A 23,769-nucleotide genomic window follows, 5' to 3' on the forward strand; every position below is an offset into this window, starting at 1 on the left:
CATGACTACATATCCCTAAAAGTACAACTGCCAGGTTTGTCTTTTTCATTTTTTCATTATTATTGTTGTTGTAGTATAAATTATCATCATCATCATTATCACCATCATCAACATGTGTATGGGTGTTTTGGCTACACATATGTCTATGTTCCATTTGTATACTTGGTGACCAGGGAGGTCAGAATAGGGAGTCAGATGCCCTGGAACTGGAGTTACAGAAGTTTGTAAGCTGTTATGTGATGCTATCAATCAAATGGGTCTTCTGCCAGACAGCTAGTGCTCTTAACTGCTGGCCCAGTTCCTGGTTTGTCTTTAAAATATATATTTGAATTAGAACTGTTTGCGGAAGTGCAAAGGTCACTGGTAATAGCTGCAAAGGTTTAATACACCAGTGGCCTAGGGCACATCACTTAAAAATAATAAGGCACTGGTCAAAAAAAAAAAGAAAACAAAAGAAAAAGAAACTGGGAATAAGATGCTGACAGAATGACAGAACATCCTGAAAGGCTCTGACATACTCTTAGGAATTAAAAAGACCACACACTTGCGGGTCGTCACACATGTAAAGGAAAAATGTATGAAGGTCCCAACTTCAATTCTGCATGTGCAGATTCTCAAGATCAGGGAACAGTTGAGAACAGACTCACAGAGCACTAACACAAGATCTCTACCACACTGGTCAGAGGGGTTAGTAGACTTGCTAGGTTAGAACAACTGAGATCTCTGCCTGTCATTTGCTAATCACTCTGCTAACAGAACAGAGACTTCAAAGGACATGACAACAAACTTTACAAAACAGTTGAGGGAAGTCAGTGAATAAAACCAAACTGACTAGTGGGGGAAAGACGAGGTCTAGAGTTTCCATAGTACAGTATGGTCTTCAAACGAAAACAAAATTAAGACCAGTGGGATTGTAAATACAGTGCACACAGAATGAGGACACAGGCTATCAAGAAAACTGTACTTTAAGAAGTCTGGAATCCGGACTTATTAGAAAACAATCTGCTACTGTAATCATGCACATGTTAAGTTACACCTGAAGACTTAAAGAGTCACCTCTTAGAGGTGATCAGCAGTATAAACCAGAGAACTGGGAAGGCAGTTCTATGGCCGAGCACTTGCCCGGCATGCATGCAGCCTTGGGGATGAGTCCAAGGGTACGAAAGAAAAGGAACACATAGAAAACTTTAAGAAGGAGACAAATAGAAAAAAAAAGAATCAATACACTTGAAAACAGAAACAGAAGAGAAGAAAGATACTGCCAGAAATAGAAAAATACAGAATTCATCATTAGTAGACATACCCCCAAAAGGAAACCCTAAATGAGAACCCTTAGGCATATATCTAGGGCATTACACAGCTCAAATCCACACAAAGAAAAAAAGTACATACATATAAGATCACTAAATCATCAACTATAAAGTCAGTATCAAGGGATCTTTGGTTGAACTCTTCTATCAAGCTTCATGTGCAATGACACAGAGCAGAGCCATAACACTGTGTGGATGGGCTTCCTCTGTATGAAGAACGTGTGACATCGGCAAAAAGGAGACAGGAAGAAGGTGAGGAACTGCACCCGAAATTTTCATAAACCAGTGACATTTAACGGTTAGGCATACACATAGGCCTTGAAGTTTCCGTGGAAACCACCAAGAAAATAAATGAAAAAACAAAAGATAGCAATGGAAACAAGGCAGTTAGAATGGAATACTGAACTGCCTACTGAACACAAGAGTCACCGATGGAGAAATAGAGGAGTAAGACAGCCCAGGTGACAAACAATCACTGCTGCATATGTAATGAAGACAAAGCAAAAGGTTGCCAGAGGAGACCTTGAAAAACCAATGTAACTGCAAGCTGCCTACATGAGTTAGATTTAAAGACACAGAACAAAATAAAAAGATGAACAATACTACCATCTTTCCCATTCCAAGAATGTATTTAGGTAAGAAAGGCCAACCGCCAAATGAAGTCTTATGTGTGTTACTAGAACAGGAACGTAACCAAACCACCATAGCCTGCATCGGCACTAATGCTGACAAGGAAGAGTCCACCACTAGGAGAGCCATTTCTACATGTACATTAGTATAAATACAGGTATGTGTGGTCTCCCTTTGGTAAGCTTCCTCTTGAAAATAGCAAAGAAATAATAAAAAGATGAAAAAGAACCTGTAATCTAGGCATTTGTAGGGGAGGTACAAGGGTAGGTACCTCAAACAGCCCTTCAGCCACACAGGAGCCCAAGGCCAGCTGGAACACATGAGACCTACCTCACTCAGCCCAAGCAAAAAGCAGAAATAAAAACCTGATAAAATGTAGGCAAGACGGAGTCTGGAAAACCTGCAGGAACTCCAGGAAGACCACAGACGCCTTGGCTTCTCTGCCTTCCTCGCATGTGACTTTCTTCCTACTCCATCATACATGTAGGGCACTCAACAAGCAAGGCTTAGAACACATCCTTGCACACAAGCTCTAGTGAAGCAGACTCTACAAACCTCCTGATCTCGGCATCCGTGAAGCCCTCCACGAGGTCTTTGCGCACACTCCGGGGGCGCCCTCTGCGCTTTGGCTTCTTATCGTCATCAGAGTCATCCGTCTCACTCTCGGAAGCGGATGACCTCTGGGCCTGCCTCTTAGACTCAGTGTCAGAATCACTGTCATTTGTCTGAGCCTGAGAAAGAAGAAGGCCAAGTTGCACTTTAACAAATGTCAAGTCTGGGACTTAGACCAGTCCATCTTATGTGTTAGAGCCCAGACTCCCCATAATATCTGACAAGTCAGTTTTCCTTAAAATGTCAGATATCAGGTAATAGGAGAAAAAAACTGTCATAATTTCAATGAGCTTGCAATGATTAAATGTACTGAATTTAAAATAGTTGATTAATTTTATACTGTAATGTATAAGATACCCAGCATAAAACAGAAATCCCTCAGACAACTAATGACTTCTTTTCTTTCTCCTTTGCAAAATAAGATAAAAGTACAACAGTCCCTTTGAGATGGGGTTTTCACAAGCATTAAATGCATCAGGAAATAAAAATGCACTCAGAACTGTGTGACATGCAGTAGCAGCTATGGTGATGTTGATTTACAGGATAGCAGGCAAGCCTAATAACTTCAAAAAATAGCTAATAAATTTGTTTTCTTATTTCCATAACACTGTATCACATGGTACTTATGAAAGGCTGAGAGTAAGCTATACAGCCTGTAGATGCCCTATATTAGTCATGTAATCTTTTACTAGTTAGACCCAGTACAGTGAACATTCAAGGACAAAAAGAATTTGGTACTCTGAAAGATAAGGACAGCAGAAATATGAACCAAACTGTCTGTCAAGACTGTCAGCAATTTTAACCTCAAAGGCAAAATAAAAACTTGTGTAAATTCAGAACTCTTGCAGTCATTTCTCAAAAAGCCAATCAGCAAAGAGCAAGTAAAACGGACCAAGGGTGTGCTTATGAGTCCTGCATGTGCTACTTCATGTCTGCCCAGCAAGCCTGTGTCAGGACCTCAGCCTCTCCTGTAGTAAAGCATCTGTGTAGGGCCTCTCCCTGTGTTAGGCCCCTTCCTGTGTCAGGGTCTCTATGCAGGGCCTCTCCCTGACTAATCTACATTTGCAGACACACAGGGCAGGCATAAAGCAAACTTCCCTCTCATTTCACCTTTTTAGTGGAACTGCGAATCCGAGGCAGCATATATATTTCTTCCAGCTCCTTCTGCCGCTCTTCCTCCTCTACTTTCTTCCTTTGCTCTTCAGGAATGATTTCATCCCAGTCCTTGTGAGGACGCTCTTCCAGCTCCTCTTCATCTTCCATCGTTGCAAAGTTGGCAACCTGAAAGACAAAGGACAATCCCCGCCTGACATTTCTCCAAACACCATCTGCCAGGTATCAACTTAATGAGCGTTTTTAATTTAGAACACTGTAATAGGACTCATAATATTATGTAATCAAAATAATTTTTTACTATTGTCACCTTTTATTCCCCCCAAATCGACTTGCCAAAACTATCAGTTTATCAAAAATTTTATTAAAAATTAGGGGAATAAATACAGAAAGATTAAAAACTGTCTTGTAAGTTTTACTGAAATATGTGAATTTCACTTGCCTCACACTGACTGGATAATTTAATTTCCTTTGGTTGTATGAAATTCTGGCACCTATCAGTCATCTATGATGATCTGGCATCTGTGATGAGCAGCAGCCAGCCCTCAGTCATCCAGTTACCCTGTCACCTTATTCACCTTTATCAAAGGTGTAACTAGTCAAAGTTTGTGCTCAAAGGCCCATTTTACTCTAGAAGACATACCACTTATTCCCTACCAAACACTGGAGGTATCTGTAGTCAAATAGTATGTGCCCCAAGAAAGAAAAACCATCTAAGCCTCCCAGACTCCGGCCGCGTCAAACACCAGGCAGCTCCTGCCCAGAGCCACGTTTCCAGTCTGACATTCTTTTATACTCCTTAATTCCTGACCTAAGAGTCTGTGGGAGCACAAAAGGACCTGTACAGTTTCCATTTCACAAAAATGGAGCTAACACAAAATCAAATCAAAACTTTAGGACATGTAGTTAAAACTAATGCTTCAACTTTCAGTAAGAGTATTTAGATCCTTTTTTTTTTTTTTGCAAGGGACAAAGACTTGTTTTATTTTAATGACTGACCCATGGGAGGCCACAGCCAGGCCACTATGTACAGACATGAGGGAAGCTTTATTTCTTGGTCTCTTCCTCCTTGGACAGTCTTGATGATCTCTTCCTTCTTGGCCTGGAGGCGCTCCTCCCTGCGCTTCTGTGCTTCCTTGATCTTAGACCTGCGAGCCTCAGCCTGGTCAGCCAGAAGCTTCTTGCGGGCCTTGTCTGCCTTCAGTTTGTGGATATGTTCCATGAGAATCTGCTTGTTTTTTAATACATTCCCTTTGACCTTCAGGTACAGGCTGTGATATATATGGCAGTCAATCTTTTTAGATTCCCGGTATCTCCTGAGAAGCCGGTGCAGGATCCTCATCCTTCTCATCCAGGTCACCTTCTTGGGCATCCGAGCACTGGCAGTACCCTTCCTCTTCCCTATGCCCATATGCCTGCCCTTCCATCGGGCCAAGGTATTTTTCCGGCAGCGAGCCCAGGAATGGACAGTCTCGGGCTTCCGGATGATCAGCCCATCTTTGATCAGCTTCCTGATCTGCTCACGGGAGCTGGCATTGGCAATTTCATTGGTCTCATTGGGGTCCAACCAGACCTCCTTTTTACCACAGCCCAGGACACTCGAGGCAGCCTCTCTGTAGCCTGAGCATGCTCATGGCTGTGGACACAGCAGCGAAAGGCCAATATTTTGATTTGTAAACAACCAGATTTTTTAAATTTCAAGAAGAGGCATAATTTCTGAGACTAACAAACAAACCATCCCACTAGTCCGTCAATTACTTTTGTACAAACTAGCTGTACTGTTTACAACAGTTTAGGTCTGGGATTTTATTATATTTCCTTATTTATTTTGTATACATACATGTCACTGCACATGTTGTGCAGGTCAGAGGAGAACCTGTGGGAGTCAGGTCTTCTCCCTCAACACTAAGCACACTGTTGTGCCCTACACCATAGCAATCCTCAACTCTCTCTCTCTTGCATCTTTAACCTGCAGACAATCAGCCATGCTCTCCCTTGCATTTTGGAAACATTTGCTACTTTCATTTCCCTGCAGCCTCCAGGCCAATCTCCAGCCTCGTATAGCTAAGTGACCTAGTTTCCTCAACAGTAGGAATTGGCTGGACAAAGTCACATGGTGAGTGGATACACAGCAAAGATACCACCTAGATTTATGTCACTCCCTACCAAGTTCTTCCGAAATGCAGTCTAACCCACAGCTGTCCCGAGACTTTCTGCCTCTTAGCAGAACTCAAGTCACAGACTGAATTCTCAGATTCTCCCTCCTTGGCACTGTGGTGATCAATTCCCTTTTTATATTTTATCAGACACCACTGGCTGTAACTTTAACACCCCTTTGGGAGGGGAAGGAACAGAAAGAGAGTAAACAAGAAAGGATAGAGGAAAAAGAGAATGGTATAAAAGAATTTCCCTCAAAAACAAAAATTTAAACCAGGTGCTGGTAGAATACACCTTTAATACGAGCATTTGGGAGGCAGAGGCAAGGCAGGCAGATCTGTGAGTTTGAAGCCAGCCTGGTCTACAGGATGAGTTCTAGGATAGCCAGGGCTACTCAGAGAAACCCTGTCTCGGAGATGTGGGGAAGTCTCTTAACTCTCCCCTACAACTGCCATGCCTTTGACTTCTCTTGGCATCTGATATCATAAATGGCTCATATCCCTCCATACTTCCAGTCTTTTACTTATCCCGTTGGCAATATGCTCTCGGGCTTCATCAGTGTCCTTTCCTCTGCCTGTGGCTCTAGAAAGGATAGCTCACTTCAGTGGTTACCTTCAAAGAACACTCAGAATGACTCTGAGCGCAAGTTAACTCAGGTACGGAGGGGAAGCAAGGCGCGTATAAACATACAACACAGTGACTACACGGAGGGAGCTGCTAGTCGGTGTTGACTGCTCCCTCCCACGAGGTCTGCATACCTTAAACTGTGATAGCAGCTCGTCTGTTGCACTAGTTGATACTTCATTCTCTCTGGTTTCAGCTAAGCGTAAAATTTCATCTATATCCATTTCCTGAAGGAACAAAGGTACCACAGCTGTAGTGAGAAAGCATCAGTCTCAGCATGTACTACAAACGGTCGACAGGTACGCACAGGCCGCTTCCCCACAATTCTATGCTCCACAGCCTCGGTCACACCTTTCAAACCCAACACTTCCCACGGGTATTCATTTATAGTCAGGGAATTCTATGAAAGAAAAGTATGGGGAAATACAGAATCCCTCAAGGCTTTATCCGTTCTTTTTTAGTGTTGTAAAAGTTTTGAGCTTAGCAAAAAATTTTTTTAAAAAGCTATATTCCTTCAAATAATTAGTTTCTTTATAAAAATCTCTAACAAAGTATCTTTCCTAAAAAACTTAGATGCTCATAAAATAACCTTTAAAAAAATTTTTTCCACCAGTCATCTTTACTGTAAAAATGATGAGTTACACAACTACATTTTCTTAAGTCTATAATAACTTGGATAATATTCATTCTTAATTACCTGCTTTTGCAGATGCTGACTTATTCTTCCCTCTTCCAAAATACACTTCCTTTGACTTACATGTCATATATACACATACACACATACACACACACACATGCATATATATATATATATATATATATGCAGGCATATACAAATATATAAAATATATAAAGTTCCACATATGAGAAAAAAAATATCTGATACTTGGTTTTCTAAATCTGCCTTCTTACACAGTAGTTTTATTATCTATGCACCTATCAATGGACACCCAGGCTGATTATGTAACTTGGACTTATGATTACTGCTACAGTAAGCTTGGATATGCAAGCATCTCTGGGACACATCACTTACTGTTCCTTTGGGTGGTATAGCTGGATCATATGGCAGTTCTGTTTTTAATTTTAAGAACCTTCATACTGATTCCCATAGTAGCTACAAAAGTTAAATTCCCATGCTCCAAATGGATTACCTGAGGCTCTGACTCCTCTCCTTCAATTTCTTTGAAGAGATCCTCTGCTCCAAATTTCAAAATAGCTGTCAGCTCTTCTTTATTAAAAGGGTTTGAGCTGTAGGAGGAAATACAGCTGTGACCTCAAGTGAGAGACTGGAGGGATGGTTCAGCAGGGAAGCGTCTTGCCACCGAACCCGACACTATCTGCATTCACTCCCAAGACCCACATGGTAGAAGAAGAAGAGGTACAAGTGTACCCCTCAATTCCCTCACAAATAAATAAAAGTGTAAAAATTTTTAGGAGGAACTAAAAATATGGCTCAGTGGGCAAGAGCTTTTGCTGCTCTTACAGAAGACCTGGGTTGGTTCCTAGCATGTACATGGTGACTCACAGCCACCTGTAACTCAAGTGACAGGTTCTGATGCCTTCTTGTGACATCTGCAGGAACCAGGCACACACATATAATACATATACACATGAAAACCAAACATTCATATGTATAAAAAAGTAACTAGACATCTTTGAAATTTTTAAAGAATGTCAGTTATGCACTCTGGACCTGGACTTATGTGAATAAGCCTTTTGCAGAGGGGACAAATGACCAAAAGTTAATTCTGTCCCAAGAACAATGACCCCTCAAATTCTGCATGAAGAACCCAGAGTTATAAGTCTAGAAACTTAGTTACTGTCCTGCGAAGATGACAACTACATATGCTTTTCCCTGACCTTTGTCTCAGGAAGTCACCTCATCTTCACCAAGAACTTCATCCTTCTCACCTCTTGTCCAAAACAGATCAACTTCTCTGATTTAGGCTCTTCTTGACCAGAAAATTATCTCAAAACAACCTACTTACAAAGAACAATTTGACTTCATCATAGATACACTGTAGCGTAATCCACACCTAGTCAGAGTATAAACTGCTCAGTACTGTTCCTCTATGTCCCTCTGCCAGTTTGTCCAGTTTGAAAACGCACAACAACCTCCACAAAAGTATTTCACTACCAGTAACAGCACAGCAGCCACTTCTGTCCAAAGGTGTCTTGGCTGCAGTTAGAGGTGACTCGGTGCTACACTGAGAAGCAACTAGCAACATGGCCCACACTTCTGCTGCTCTGTCATGTTGCATGTGGAGCCAGAAGAAAAACAAACAAGCATCTCGAAACAAAGATGAGGGAATAGCCAGATGGCTCAGTGGGCAAGAGCCTCTCTGTCCAAGCTTCATCTGATTTGATCCCCAGAAACCACATTGTAAAAGCAGAATAACAATTCTTGCCCCTGACCTCTACAGGTCATGTGTGTGCAGGTCAGATGTGTGTGCGGGGACACACACACACACACACAAATAAATGGGGAAGGATAGCACCTTCCTTACAGCATCAAGTTGACTGACAGATACTGCCTGTGGTAAAGTCTATCAGAACTGTATCCAATGCTGGTAGAAATTATCTGATTTTCCATCTGGCCATTTTCCTGGCACTTACTTGGATCTTCCTGAGTTGTTTTCGAGAACTGTCCTGCCAGTGGTATCCATGCGCTGAATCACCAGATGGTCCAACACCATCTTCTTTTTGGCCCGTTCTATGATCTCCTCTTCCACAGTCCCCTTTGTAACCAGGCGGTAAATATTCACCTGTAAGATGGTTATGTTTATTCCCATTTAAAGCTAAAGTTTCTGCTGTCAAAATCCAGGAGAATGTCAACTTTGTTCTCCTGTGCCACAGGACTACACACTGCCAGCTCGTTGGGTGAACTGGTGGGTGCAGAGGTATGTTACTGGAGCAGGCTAAATACTGAAAGAAAGAGCTTCAAAGACTAGCACAGCCTTGCTCTCGACAAACATCTTCCCAACAATAATTGGCTTCATCACAAAAACTGAATCACTGGTCACATACGAACTTGTAAGTTAGCCAATAGGAAAGCAGTCTTTGAGATCTATAGACAAACCAAAAGCAAAAACCAAGCCTGTGCTCTTCCATCATGCTGCCGATCACACTGTCATGGAGAGTAAGACAAGGCCCTGACTCATACTGACTCCTTAGATGCTCTTACGCTCTTATGCTCGGAGGCTGCTCCTCCTTCATCTTTCCTGGTAAATGTGTAGAAAGTCACTCATGACATACTTTTCACATAGAAGTAGGCTAAGAGTCCATACTAGGACTCATCTGCAGTCCAAAGACATCTCTTCTGAACAGTTAATAAAGAGAGGGCAAAGCAGTGGGGAAATACGCATTTACAAACAGGGCTGGGGAAGGATAAACCTCTGCCTGCTGTCCAGAGCCCATCTCCACTGACCTGCTTCTTCTGACCAATTCTATGTGCTCGGGCTTGTGCCTGCAAGTCGTTCTGGGGGTTCCAGTCGGAGTCAAAGATGACGACTGTGTCTGCTGAAGCCAAATTGATTCCCAGGCCGCCAGCCCGTGTGGAGAGCAGGAAGCAGAAGTCCTGTACACAATGCAATATACTACTTTATGCAGTGGCCTTCTGAGAGACACTCTCACACTCCAATAAGCCCTCACACCTGGAAACCCCTGCAGGTGTGAAGAAAAGTGAGATATGATGGACAGACTTTATGGAGGCTAAAGGAACGCAAGGGCTTGAGACACAGGCATTTTCATTTGATTAAGAGGAAGTATCAGTGTGGGCCACAAAGGAAGAAAGTCGACTCTAGTAAGGTGGCAGGGACAGAGAATTTGCGCTCCAGCTAAAACTAGTGTATGCAACAAGTTAGCCAGCACTACACAAACTCAGTCTTCTTGGGAACTGTTGTAGCAAGCAACCCAAAAGCAAGGTAGTTAGTGTATACAACACACTTCACTATGTAAGCCCACCCACTCAATGGGCTGATGAGGCAAACAGCAACACAGCATGAATCGGGACTGCTGAGAAGCACAGGAACCTCAAACACCACAAAGGATGCTGAGGGAAAAGGCATAGTTCCTCGTCCCTGGGTGAGAGGAAACACTGTGTGCCAAAGACCAGGCTCTAATGTCTTCTAGTTTGCATAGTGATAAGAGACTGGACAGGTGTGGTATACCTGCTTTATAGGTGAATGCTCAGAGGGAAAGTAAACTGTATACTCACATTTTAAAAAAATCATAAAATGACACCATTTTCAGAGCATCTGATCATCTGTATCAAAAAACAACACTTCTTTTTTCTTTTTTGTATATTGTGTGTGTGGGGGGGGGGGGTACATGCATGTGCTGGGCCATTTCACAGGCCTCCAAAAGTTAATGCCTTTTGAGTACAAAAATATCACTCAAAAACTGGTCTGGGGTCAAATGTACAAATTATATACACCTATAATTTGGCACTCAGGAAGAAGAGGCAGGAGGGTCAGGGTGTCAAGGCCATCCTCAATTATATACTGAGTTTGACACCAGCCTACAAGAAACTCAGCCACTAAAAACAAAACAATAAATTAATAAATGAATAAACAAACAAACTGCTGACTTGGGGAATGAACTTCAATAAATGGATCTATTTAACAGATGGTAGAGATAGACTAGGTAGGTAGGTAGGTAGACAGACAGAAGGAACAGAAAAAACAGAGAGCTCTTCAAATTCTAACAGTCATAATCAACAAAACAGAGAGCATTTCAAATTCTAACAGTCATAATCAATAGCATTAAGCAATGAAAACACAAAAAGAGAGACAGCTATCTTGCAAGAATTTTAAATAATCATAGTAAAAATTAATCAGCAGCTGAGAATACACAAAGTATATAGGTTAACAACAGACAGTTTTGGGTAAGATGCCTAAAACTATACAAGCCAAACACTGAATGATCTCATAAATAATTTTTAATGTTGCAAGGATAATATAAACTGCATGTTGTTTATGTCTACTGTCAAAGTAATAGGTTTAAAAAGAATAGGAAGCTTGATGCTGGCAAAAATGGGAGTATGTGCACAATTTAGGTAACTGAACAAATGCACTGAGGTGCTTTTTAAGTGCTCATTATTTTGTAACTATTTCAAATGATAATAACATGGCTAAAGAAATAGGAAGAGCTGGACAGATGGCTCAGGACTCAGAGCAGCACCTGTTCTTGTAGAACAGTTCAGTCCCTGGCACCTACATGTCAGTTCACAACCATTTTAAGGAACCCAACACCCTCTTCTGGCCTCCTCCAGAGCTGGGTGCCAGACACATACATAGTACACATACAAACATGCAGGCTAAGGAATTATCCACATAAAATAAGAAAGAATACTAGAGGCATGAAGTCAAATGCTAAGGTGCTGGGCTGGAGATATAGCTTGGTGGTAGAGTGCCTGTCTAGCATGTACAAGGACGTGGGTTTGATCCCCTTGAAGGGGGGAGGAGAGGGTTTCCTAAGGCCTTTAATGACATGAGAAAAATTGTCTAAATATAATTTTGACCAAAAGCAGATAAAGTCACATAGAGCATGATTACAATGAGGTAAGTAGATGAGACAGACAGTTCGAGCTGTACAGATGTAGAGTGCAATGTGTGGAAACTGAGTCACTGGGGTGAAGCCTGCACTAGGTATGCTTTGCCATCTACAAAATCTGACAAATGGGCAGGTGACATCATCCCCAAGAATATAAGATTAATTTTAAAATGCTATAGAATATGTCAGAGAAACCATATTTTATATATAGCTATCACAGTGAATGAGAATCAAAAAATAATAAACCTCATATTTTCTCTAAAAAAAAAAATCAAACATTTAACTTGCGTCAGTGCTGTGATAAACACTAGAATAGGAAAACTGCTGGTATCTTATTGAGTACCTATTACATGCTAAGAGATGCGACAAGTGCTGTGGCCACCACATCTCATCCTCATCCGATATTACAAAGCAGAGCCTGCAGCCATTGTGATTTCACAGTTAAAGAAATAGGAGGGAAGAGGGATGGGATTAATAGTCTCCTGACTCAATTCCTTGGGCTTGGGCCTTAATACAATTATCGCCCCTCAGATAGTAAGATTTAAATGAAAAGTATCCAGAACAGTAGTTCACTAAGACCACCCACAAATTCAGAGACTAACTAAGCCTCCAGAAATTAGGCCACTCTCCACACCCTGCCTGTGTACTGCGGCTGCCACCACTGCTCCCTTTGTCTTCCGTGTTACCAACTTCACTCACACTGAATTTCTTCTCCCACACATCTAGTTCTGTCAACTGACCAACTGATATGCAGATATAAATGTACTAACTTGGTTCTAACTTAGTTAAAGTAGCTCTAAGATAGGTGTGTCCAAAGCAAAACACTTGGCAAAACCAATTCCAGGGAGGACATTACATAATGTAAAACTGTAGCAGAGAAAGAACATTAGGCTATATATCACATCAAGAGGTTAACGTACTCAAACTTGGCAAACATACTACTTAAGCATCAGTACCAAAAGAATACAGATGAGAACCTTGGACAACATGTGTATCAAAGTTAATTCTACTGGCCTGGCCCATCACACCCTTGCCTTCCTGTTCTTTCAAACCCATAAATTTGGTAAGTCAGCAGCAAACATCACTAGTTCAGCTGAAGAAAGCTAGGAAAGCCTGGACAAAACAAAACTAGGCATCTTTTAGAACAGGAGAGTATTCAGTTCTCTTGTCAAGACAGGAGAAGTGTGCTACAAACTGTTTCAACTGTAAAGTTTACAATACATTTACAAAACTGGAAAGACCCCCCCAAATACAAAGTTCAAATTATCCAAATATTAAAGCCATGCATACTGTACCTCAGACCCATCTGCATTGAAGTGATCCAATGCCTGTTTTCGGATTTCTCCCTTGATAGAACCATCCAGGCGCTGTAAAAAGAAACCACAAGAAAAAATCTTGAGTGAGGAAGATCAGCCACACTCAGAATAGAACATCAAGCTCGAAACCTTCATCTCCCAGACTGCACGGAGTAAAAATAACTGGAAACGGCTGGCTAAGTGCTCTGAAGGTATGTCTCAACAACATGGCTGCTGTGACCTCAGCTCTCCAGTTACAGACACAAGGTCACAAGTTCCTAATTCAAAGGATGTCTAGGCTGACCCAAGGATCAGAATGTCTACTAAAGCCCACAAGAACAGAGATAAAAACACAGCCCATGTGCTGAGGAAACATTAACTCTGGTCTCTTAGTAAATGGCTCCTACAGAAAAACAATACATATTAGGCACCATGGCTAAAACATTAAATGCTATACAAGCCAAAAAATAACACATTTGGAAACTACTAAAATGCTCAAATTAATTGACCATATATGCCAGCTTTTTCTTAATTTTACATTCTGAAGTCACTATAAACTATTCAAATAATAAAACTCTATCAACTCAAGCCTCAGACACTGAGTTGTGCATACAATTTCTTACTAGTTACTTTGAAGTATAAGACAGTCAGCATACTGAAAATATTTAATATATACAAAGCAAATATGGAATTTTGTACATAAAATCCATTTCTCAGCACGTAGAACTATTTTCACATTTTATCCCTTAAAATCGTCCCTTAAGATGAAACACTGATTTTATAAAAGGTCAAGCTGATTCAAGCAGTGTCTGCAAAGACCTATATCCCTGCAAGGCCATGAGAGCAACTTAACCAACAACAAGTATATAGGTGAGAGCTATGGCATTACAATCAATCTACAGAAACTGGAGCCAAAGGCATTTGCAAAGGTAGCTTCACCGCAGTATCTGAAGTAAGAAACCCCTCCTGTAAGAGTCCACTGGGCAGAAGCATTGAGCCAACTCTGCTGAGACTACCACTTGCTTCAAGAACTCCTGCTTAGCTCCCAGCCTCAAATTTAGATCACACTCTACAGGGTTAAGATAAAACACTGCCTCTTTTCTTCTTAGAATCTGAGATTCTATATCAGGTTCACACTTACTCCAATCTACTTAAACAACAGACAGGTAGCACAGATACTTTTCTTATATTTTTGGTTGTGAGCCTAGCCCTTAACAGCTGAGCTCCAGCCCACAGATACTTTTCTTATGCCAATTTTTCTTGTTGCTAATCTTTCCTATTACCTTGTCTTTAGTGCTAATTGTACTAGATGTGTATGCTCAGCAGGTAAGAAGCCTCAGGACCTGAGCTAGAGCTCAGACCCCATGGTGGAAAGAGAGAAACAACTCTTCATAGTTGTTATCATCTCCATTGGGAACCGTGACGCACAAACACCTGCGCATGTGTCCTCATCCATTCTCTCCAATAATAAATAAAGTGTTGCCAGGCAGACTGGCACATGCCTTTAATTCCAAAACTTGGAAGACATAGGCGAGTATGGGAGTTCAAGGCCATCCTGGCCTACATAGTAAATTCCAGAGCAGCCAGGGCTACACAGTGAGATCCTGTCTCAAAAAACCAAAACACAGAACAACAACATGTTTGTTTGTTTGTTTGTTTGTTTTTAAATTATGACCTTCACATGTTCATTATCATCAGTGTAAAGGCAAGAAGAAAACCTGAGCCTTAATGTCAAACATGTGGTAGGAAGAGATTCACTGAGCCATCTTACCTGGAAAGGGTAGTGTTTTATAGTCAGGTACTCAGCCAGGATATCCAACATCCTCACCATCTGAGAGAAGATAAGGACTCTGTTTCCCCGGTCTCGGAGTCTGGTCAACAGTTTGTCTAACAGAATCAGCTTCCCACTGCTCCTAATTAGGGACTGAAGATTCAGAAGACATCTCAACTCATTATGTTCAAACATAGTATTCTTTAAGCATGGTACCCATGCTTAAATATGCTTCCAACATTGTTACTCATCATTTTTGTTCATTTGGAAACAAGGACCACGTGAACCTTGAATACGCTGTTCTCAAACATAAGTCCCTTCTGTCTCCAGCACATCCCCAAATATCCCTGTCATATCCAAGGACTCCCTCAATTCCACACCACTACTGACATCTGGCTTCTCTTGTGTTTTTGAAAGCTTCCTTTGACACTTCTTCAAGAGTATTCAAGGAAGAGAAGGAATACTTCTACTTAAAGTAAAACTCTAAAACAGACCTGACTCCCATCAGAGAGACGAGTACAAGCAAGAGGAGCTGCGCACCTGAAGGACCTCCTGGCCGGTCTCCCTTTCGCTATCCTCGGGAGCTTTGATCAGGTAACAGTGGTTGCAGCACTTTTTCAGCTCCATCACAATATTAAGGAAGCCAGATGTGCTGCCTCTTGTTCCTTTGGCAAGAGCCTTGTAATTCCTAGTCAGGATCCATCTGCAAATGGAAAACATTAATTCAAGTTAGCAGAGTTTACAGTGCTATAGGGAATAAAAGCAAAAACACAGATTTTCTACTTTCTATCTCCTGTCACCTAAACATGATCCTTCACATCTCCAGGCAGAAGTGAAAAGTTCAATGAATGAACCAGGTACATCAACCTCACTCATCACAGGTAATCTAAAAGGCTACAGACACACTCATATATATACACGTGTGTGTGTGTGTGTGTGTGAACATAAGGAATTATCACTAAAGGACTATTATAATTTTTAAAACTGGGAGTAAGTCATTTAACAGTAAGACTACTGCTGACTAAGCTAAGTAGACTGTAAGAGCACATGGTAGTGCACACCTGTAACCCTAGCGCTCAGCTGAGGCAAGAGTCAGTTCACAGTCAACACAGGCATATATGAATATATATATTCATTATATGTATTCATTATAACTGATTGTAAAGGGGTGTTTCTACTGTAAAATGCTAAATAACATTAAATATTCTTTTATATAAAACCTTGGAATGATAGAATACACATATAATATGGTATATTTATATATGTGCCTCAGTAATAAATTCCAAACTGTTGAAAGTACTTTTATTTGAGTAACAGTATATCTTTACATTTCTCTTAATAATCACAGTTTTAGAAATGTATCTCAAAATGTTAACTGTATTATCATTTATGAAACCAAATTATGAAGAGGATTTGAAAAATCCTCTAAAAAAGTCCAAGTGACAAGAGACTAGGATAAATACACTACCTATCCACCTTCAAATGAAATAGTCAGTACTCCCAGATAAGGGTACCTGGATGGTGCACAACTGTGATCATGTCCTTTATCCTAGCACTTGGGAGGCTGAGTCTACAGGAGTATCAAGGTCAGGCCAAAGGAGAGACTATACAGTGAGATCCTGTCAAAGGGTTGAGGAGAGAAGTGGAAGACAGACAGAAACAGCATGCCTGTAACACCAGCAATTAGGATGCTGAAGAAGAAGGAAGGAGATCCGAAAACTAGCCAAACCCACAAAGGGAAAAATATGGTACTATTTAGTTGTAAAGAATTCATTGAAATTTTATCCATAAAGAGAACCCTAGACCACAAGTGTGCAATCTCCAAGTACCATCCCCCAGTAAACTAGCAGGTAAAATTCCTTAAGTGACTGGTTGACTCCGGTTTGAGAGAGGAAAAAGGGTAACATGAATATGGAGCACTCTATCATTTAGAGAGTAAAGCAGCTATTGACTATAATAAGGATAACATTCCTAAGCCAGAACTCTGAATTCCAAACTTCAAAGCATTTTAAGGATGAACATGATGCTGCAAATGAAAAATTCCACACCAGACCTTATGCAGAACCTAGTCAAATGCAGAGGCACTAAAAATATGTATGAAGTATACATGTGTATTAATGAATATAGAAACACGTACACATACACAATTTACAAAGTCAGAATGTACTGAAACGTACAGCACTAGGGAAACTGAGGTACAAAGGAGCATCAGTTTGAACCCAACTTGTGCTCCATACAAGACTCTCCATCTTAAAAAGACAGACATTTACAAAGTCAAGCATTTGTTTAACAAATACATGAAAGAGCCATACAACAAATTATATGAAATAAAAAGCTATGTTGACCCTGAATCAAACAAAATATCATAGGTGTCTCTGTGTATGATTGTGTATATATATGTTCCAACTGAGGAATATAAATATTCCGTGGACATTATTAAACTGTTAAGAAATTATCAACTACTTTTAGGCATGATAACAGGCCAAAGTTTTGAAGAATAAGCAGTCTTTCTTGGGCTGAACAGATGGCTCAGAGGTTAAGAGCAGTGGCTGTTCTTCCAAAAGACCAGGATTCAATTCCCAGCACCGACAAGACAGTTCATAACTGCCTGTGACTGTAGTTTCAGGGGATCCAACAATTTCACTAAGACATATATGAGACAAAACATGAATGCATAAGAAAAAAATTATTTTAAGTAAAAGAAGTCTCTTTCAGATACATGCACTAAAACAGAAATACAAGAAAAGATATGGGTGAACTAATAAAGGCCTGAAGCTAAGTTACCATACTAATTTTGTTTATATTTGAAACTCTAAAAGACAAATGGGCTACACATAGTACAGCAGTAAGTGTCTGTCCAGCACATGTGAGGCTCTGGTTTGATATCCAGATACACGCATATACACATACACAAATGTATGCTATTCATGAAAATTAAATGTGAGTGCCCATAACAAGCAAATTTGATGCTGCCGTCTATGCCAGACAGACTCACTATTTTCTAATTTCTGTACAATACAGTAAACCAAAATCCATGACTTGTCCGTGCCACCTGGAGCACTAGAAAGGAAGGGGTGCTCACTCTGTCCCAGAGGTGAGTACAGCATCTCCTCACCTCTCCTTGCACATGCCTGTCTTACATGACTGTGTAATATGACTTGTTTCTAGCCATACAAGGCTTCTGGAAGGGATATGTTCCATTCATCTTCATTTCTTCTAGTAGTTATAGGAATGTCTAACACACACACACACACACACACACACACACACAGAGAGAGAGAGAGAGACACAACTCAAGGAAGATCTAATGAATAGAAAGCACAAAAAAAATGTTTAGCTTAATTGATCAGTGTAAGAATATTAGCACTAAAAATTATGGGCTACAGAGTTGGCTCGGATTTGCTCATCTTGCAGATGACCTATGTTTGGCTCACAGCACTCAACAACCATCCTTAACTCCAGTTCCAGGAGATCTAATTCCCTCTTCTAATTTCTGCAGACAACAGGCATGCATGTGATACACATAAATGCATGCAGGCAAAACTCTGATATATATATACAACATAAAATAAATAAACCTGAAAAAAAGTTTTGACTGACAAACTTCAGATCATCTAGACAACTGAAAGAACTATGTAAACTCTCTCTTACTCAAATGAAAAGAAAAACTTCCCAGCTGGGCAGTGATGGCACATGCCTTTAATCCCAACAATCCAGAGGTAGAAGCAGATGAATCTCTATGAATTTGATGCCAGACTGGTTTACAAAGCAAGTTCCAGGACAGTCAGTACCACACATAGAAACCCTGTCTAGGGGGAAAAAAAATAGACAGAAAGGAAGGAAGACCTTTTCTTCTGATTGAATATGAATTTCAACTTAAATCTGTATTGAGTTTACAGACCAAGATGAGTGGTCTCTAGCAAGCCGAGGCCAGGCAGAGGTACACAGAGAGCCTGTCTCAAAGAACAGAAAGTACTTAACAAGAGTTACAAAGGTTCTAGGCTTATTTTTTTTTTAAAAAAGAAAAGAGAGGAAGGGAGGGGAAGGGAGGGGAGGGGAGGGAACAGAAGAAGAAAGAAAAGAAAAGAAAAGAAAAGAAATGAAAAAAAAAGAAAAGAGAAAAGAGAAGAGAAGAAAAGAGAAAAGAAACCAAAACCTATGTTGAGGTTTTACTTTCAGAAAGGCAGTTATTACTTGAGAATCCTCTGCCTCTCGGCAGGAACTTACTTATAATACTGTTTCTGAAGGGCTGACATCTCCACCCTGAGAATCTGCTCCACCTTGGCAGGAAGGGATTTCTCCACATCTTTTTTGACTCTTCGAAGAAGAAAAGGCTCTAGTACCTTATGAAGACTCTGGTAGCCATTCTCTCTCCCTTTTCCATGGTCTTCTTCAAAATCTTCCCAGAACTCAAACCTACAGAGGAAATTGTTATGTTAGTTACACACAGGGAAGAACTGACCTAGGGGTAGGAAAATAAATCTCAAAAAAATCTCTTTCCTGCCAGGAAAGGCAAAATCTGCCCAACACTGAATCTTCAATAAAACAGAGGGAATAAACAAAATATAATTCTAAAATTCTAAAAGGGACAAGAGGCTCAGCAGCAGGCACCTGCTACCTGACGAGAGAAAGCCAGCTGAGCACAAGCACCCATCTCTGCCTGTTTCCTGCTAGCATGGTATGACCAGCTGCTTCCTGCTCCCACCGCCATGTCTTCCCAGCCAAGATGGGCTGTGTACTAGAACTATAAGCCAAAAGAAACCCTCCCTGAAGCTGCTTTTGTCAGGTTCAGTTGGAAATTGTGTAAAGTAACTAATGTGGCCGCTAGTGACTGTAATCTCTGGGGAAGCAAAAATGGATCTAGTGAACTGATGAGGGAAAAAGAACAGCAATGAGAAAGGACACACTGGGCTGGAGAGATGGTACAGAAGTGAAAAGAAAGGACACTATGAAAGGACATCAGCCAGGAATTAAACAGTGCTGCTCAGTCTGTGGTTACTCCTCCATATCTAAGGAAGACACTGGCAATATCTAGAGACATTTTTAGTTGTGACAACTGGCCTGTAGTGGGTAAACTCCAAGAATGCTGTTAGACATCCTACAAGACACATGGCCCAGGGCAGCTCGAGTTGGGGGTGAGGGGTATTCAGAATAACCCAAAACATTAACACTGCCAAAGATGAGAGGCCAGCACTATGAGACAGCACTGAATGGAGGGTGCAGGAGGACTCTCTCCCAGAGAATACTGTAGTGAGAAAGGGAAAAAAAAGAGCCAGAGGGAAGAAAGGGGAGGAAAGGAAGGAACAACATTCTCTTTTGAAGTCTCTTTTTAAAGTTTCCTTAAAAGACAATTCTTTGTCAACCAACAATTCTACTACTGTGTCCTAAGTTTACAGCCTAAGGAAAATTTAAGTAAGTCAGCATTAACCTAAAGATTAGGCTAAAATACACAAAGTCTAGAAAATCCATGAAAAAATAATTTTAAAATAATGACATTAACTAGAAGAGGAATTAAATAGTACAGGAAAAGTATGAATACTAGGCAGTGAAGGGCAAATAGGACTAAGTAGCTAAATGACAGGAAGGGGCTTGACCATATTATATCTAAGAAACTGACTCAACATAAACAAAAAGGAAAAGAAAACTGTACCTAACATTTCACTCCCACCAACTCTATTCAACAACATTCTACAGTTTAAGTTAAACAAGATATAAAAGCATTCACATAAGAAGACATTTAAAAGTCTGTACTTGCAGAAATATGGTCCTCTAAGTAAAAATACAAAGGAAACTGGTAACAAAGGAAAAGTTACAGGAACAAGATTATAAATATGAGTATCAAAACTATGTAACCGTCAACTGTGCCTCCGCTCCCTACGTGTAGCTCTAGGTTCTAGCTGGGGCTCTACAGCCCAACTATAGCTCTGTACTCTGTACTTAGACCAGTTCTTGACTCTTTATACACACCTCATGATGTGCTGATATCCAACCAAAAAGTTATTTCCATTGCTACTTCCCAACTGTAATCTTGCTACTGTTGTCAATGGTAATGTAAATCTGTGTGTCTTAGGCAACCCTTGTGAAAGGGTGGTCCAACCCCCAAAGGGGTCTCAAGCCACTGCTCTAGACTCTGTAGCCCTATACTTGACTGTAGCTCTAAACTCTACCTATAGCTTTACGGTCAATGGCAGCACTAGACAGACTCTGTCTCTATGCTCAGCTCCAGTTCTCTCTAACTGGAGCTCTAGACTCTAGTACAGTCTAAATGAGACGAAAAGAGCAGTGTAAGAGGGCTCAGGGTGTGCAATTAGCTCAGCAGAGAGCACTGACCCACCTAGTCAACACACACACTCACACACTCATGCACACACACAGTCCTGGGTTTTATCCTCAGCATCTTACCAAAACAACAAAACGTCCAAAACTGCAACCAAGATTTAAAAAATAAATTTAACAAAAATAGTTTAAGATTTGTTGACAATGAAACCACTAAACACTACTAAGAAAAATTTCACAGCTAAATCAAAAGAAAAAACCTTCCTTGAGCATGGAATAGTAGGCACAGTTATTATTAGATTAACAACTCTCCCTTAACCGATACATAAGATTCAACACAATCCAAACAAAAGTCCAGAAGGCTCTCCCCTAAAAGTTAATGAGCTGATCTTGAAAGAGAAATTAAAGCCTGAGTAAACAAAATGTTCTGAGGTAGAATGACACTGTGTCCTATATTCTCCATGTTAAACACTAGAAGGAAGCAGAACTAAAGACAGAGCTGCACAGGATGTAAGCACAAGTGTTTGCAGCAGGGCAGGGCAGGGCAGGCCAGAGTTACAAGAGAAGATGCTGCCTTCAACAGATGATGCTGTAGCAACTTTCCAAACTGCTCTGTAAGGAAAAATAAAACTGAATCAAGGTCCTCACCCTTCATGCACTCAGCGTGGCAAAATAAAATATACATCTAATGTGACAGCTAAAATTTATAAAACAATGTCTTCTTAGCCCATGATTAGACCTATCTGTTTTAGACATAGCACACAAAAGTAACTTGATAAATTATATTTAAAAGTTAAAATCTGTTTCTTCAAAAGATGTTATAAAAAATAAAAAGAAAAGTCAGTCACAGGCCAGCAGAGAAATTGCATCCAGGAGTGTTTTACAGAAATTAACAGTTCAACTCAAAAAAAAAAAAAAAAAAATTTAATGTATGTGAGTACACTGTCACTCTCTTCGGACACACCAGAAGAGGGCACCAGATCCCATTACAGATGGTTGTGAACCACCATGTGGTTGCAGTTAATTGAACTCAGGACCTCTGGAAGACTAGACAGTGCTTTTAATTGCTGAGCTATCTCTCCAGCCCCAACAATTCAATTTTTAAGAGCTGAAGTGGTGCTGTTAAAATTCTACTTAACTCTATATGTATACATGTTTGCCAGTATGTATGTTAATGCACCAAGTACATGCAGTGCTTGCAGAGCTAAAAAAGGATTTCATGTTCCCTAGAGCTGGGAAGTACAAACAGTTCTGAGCCACCATGCACTGTTTAGGAACTGAACCTACGTCCCCTGTAAGAACAGCAAGTGCTCTTAACCAATGAGCCAGCTCTCTAGCCCCAATCTAATTTTTTTCTTTCTTTTTTGAGACAGGATTTCTCTGTGTAACCTTGGCTGTCCTAGAACTCGATCTGTAGACTAGGCTGGCCTAGCTCAAAGATTTGCCTTCCTTCGCCTCCTGAGAGCTGGGATCAAAAGTGTGGGTCTGCCTGGCTCAGTCTAATTTTCCTAACAGCAAAAGATTTGAATAAATATTTCACTAAAGAAGCTCAAATAGCCAAAGAGAAAACAAGAAGATGTTTAACCCCCTTAGTTGTTATAACAAAAAAAAAATCTGGAACATTATACAATTATTTCAATTTTACAATTAGAAATTAAATTGGTTACTGTGTGTCAGTGACTATGCCAGGTGATGTGAACCACCAAGGAATGAGGCAAGCAAGATCCCTGGTATTTCCACAAGCCTAATTCAGTGATATGCAGCAAAGCAGAAAGGGGGTTGGAGGGAAGATAAGAAAAGAGGTGGGTGCCATGTAAAAACAAGGAGAAAGGACATTCCAGGTTAACAGAGTAGGAATGCTTCCGCATGTAAAAAGAGACAGGAAGATGGCCAGGACAGCTGATCCATAATGAGTAATGAACAAGTAGTATGAGTCGGTATGACCCAGGATCGGCTCACTACAATCTTCCAAACTAGACAAATGAATTTAGACTTTGTCCTAAGTTGTCACTGAGTCACACTAGACAATTTTAAGTCTGCCAAATGAATGTGTGTGTATATGTATATATGTATGTACGTATGTATGTGTGTGTGTGTTTATATATATATTAATTATCTGTCCTATATAATTTATCTAATAAACCAAAGTACTGTCAGGGGCAACTTGGCTTGAGTAAGGACCAAACTTTACACTTCTATCACCATAGACTGCATTTTAGACACGTCAGACTACGTACCTCATACAAGTCATTCGTGTGGCTTTGAGGCTTTTTTTGATTTATGTTTTTTGAGGCCGAGAGTTACATGGAGCTGACAATGGGCTCCCACTCAATAGCTGGCATGGAATTCCTTCCTGATCCCCATGCCTTAACTTCCCAAGTGCTGGGATGATTGCAAGAAGCATCACCACCTACCTGTCTCTCAAGTC

The 23,769-nt window shown here is 40.6% G+C and overlaps 1 protein-coding gene and 1 pseudogene across 7 annotated transcripts in view; both read right to left on the reverse strand.

Moving 5' to 3' along the window:
• Chd2 (chromodomain helicase DNA binding protein 2) overlaps positions 1-23,769 on the reverse strand; it is a 125,916-nt gene that overhangs the window by 38,143 nt on the left and 64,004 nt on the right. For all 7 annotated transcript variants that reach the window (XM_076935902.1, XM_034501482.3, XM_076935889.1 and 4 more), the window contains 10 exons: positions 19,293-19,481; positions 15,606-15,768; positions 15,066-15,218; positions 13,295-13,366; positions 9,874-10,023; positions 9,063-9,211; positions 7,598-7,694; positions 6,581-6,673; positions 3,663-3,833; positions 2,496-2,671 (listed from right to left, as the gene is read on the reverse strand). In XM_076935902.1, the coding sequence (XP_076792017.1) occupies positions 2,496-2,671; positions 3,663-3,833; positions 6,581-6,673; positions 7,598-7,694; positions 9,063-9,211; positions 9,874-10,023; positions 13,295-13,366; positions 15,066-15,218; positions 15,606-15,768; positions 19,293-19,481 (1,413 nt within the window). The remainder of the gene's footprint in view (positions 1-2,495; positions 2,672-3,662; positions 3,834-6,580; positions 6,674-7,597; positions 7,695-9,062; positions 9,212-9,873; positions 10,024-13,294; positions 13,367-15,065; positions 15,219-15,605; positions 15,769-19,292; positions 19,482-23,769) is intronic.
• LOC117707941 (large ribosomal subunit protein eL19 pseudogene) lies at positions 4,651-5,299 on the reverse strand (annotated as a pseudogene).

Source organism: Arvicanthis niloticus, chromosome 1 (genome assembly GCF_011762505.2).
Source record: "Arvicanthis niloticus isolate mArvNil1 chromosome 1, mArvNil1.pat.X, whole genome shotgun sequence".
Lineage (NCBI taxonomy): Eukaryota > Metazoa > Chordata > Mammalia > Rodentia > Muridae > Arvicanthis > Arvicanthis niloticus.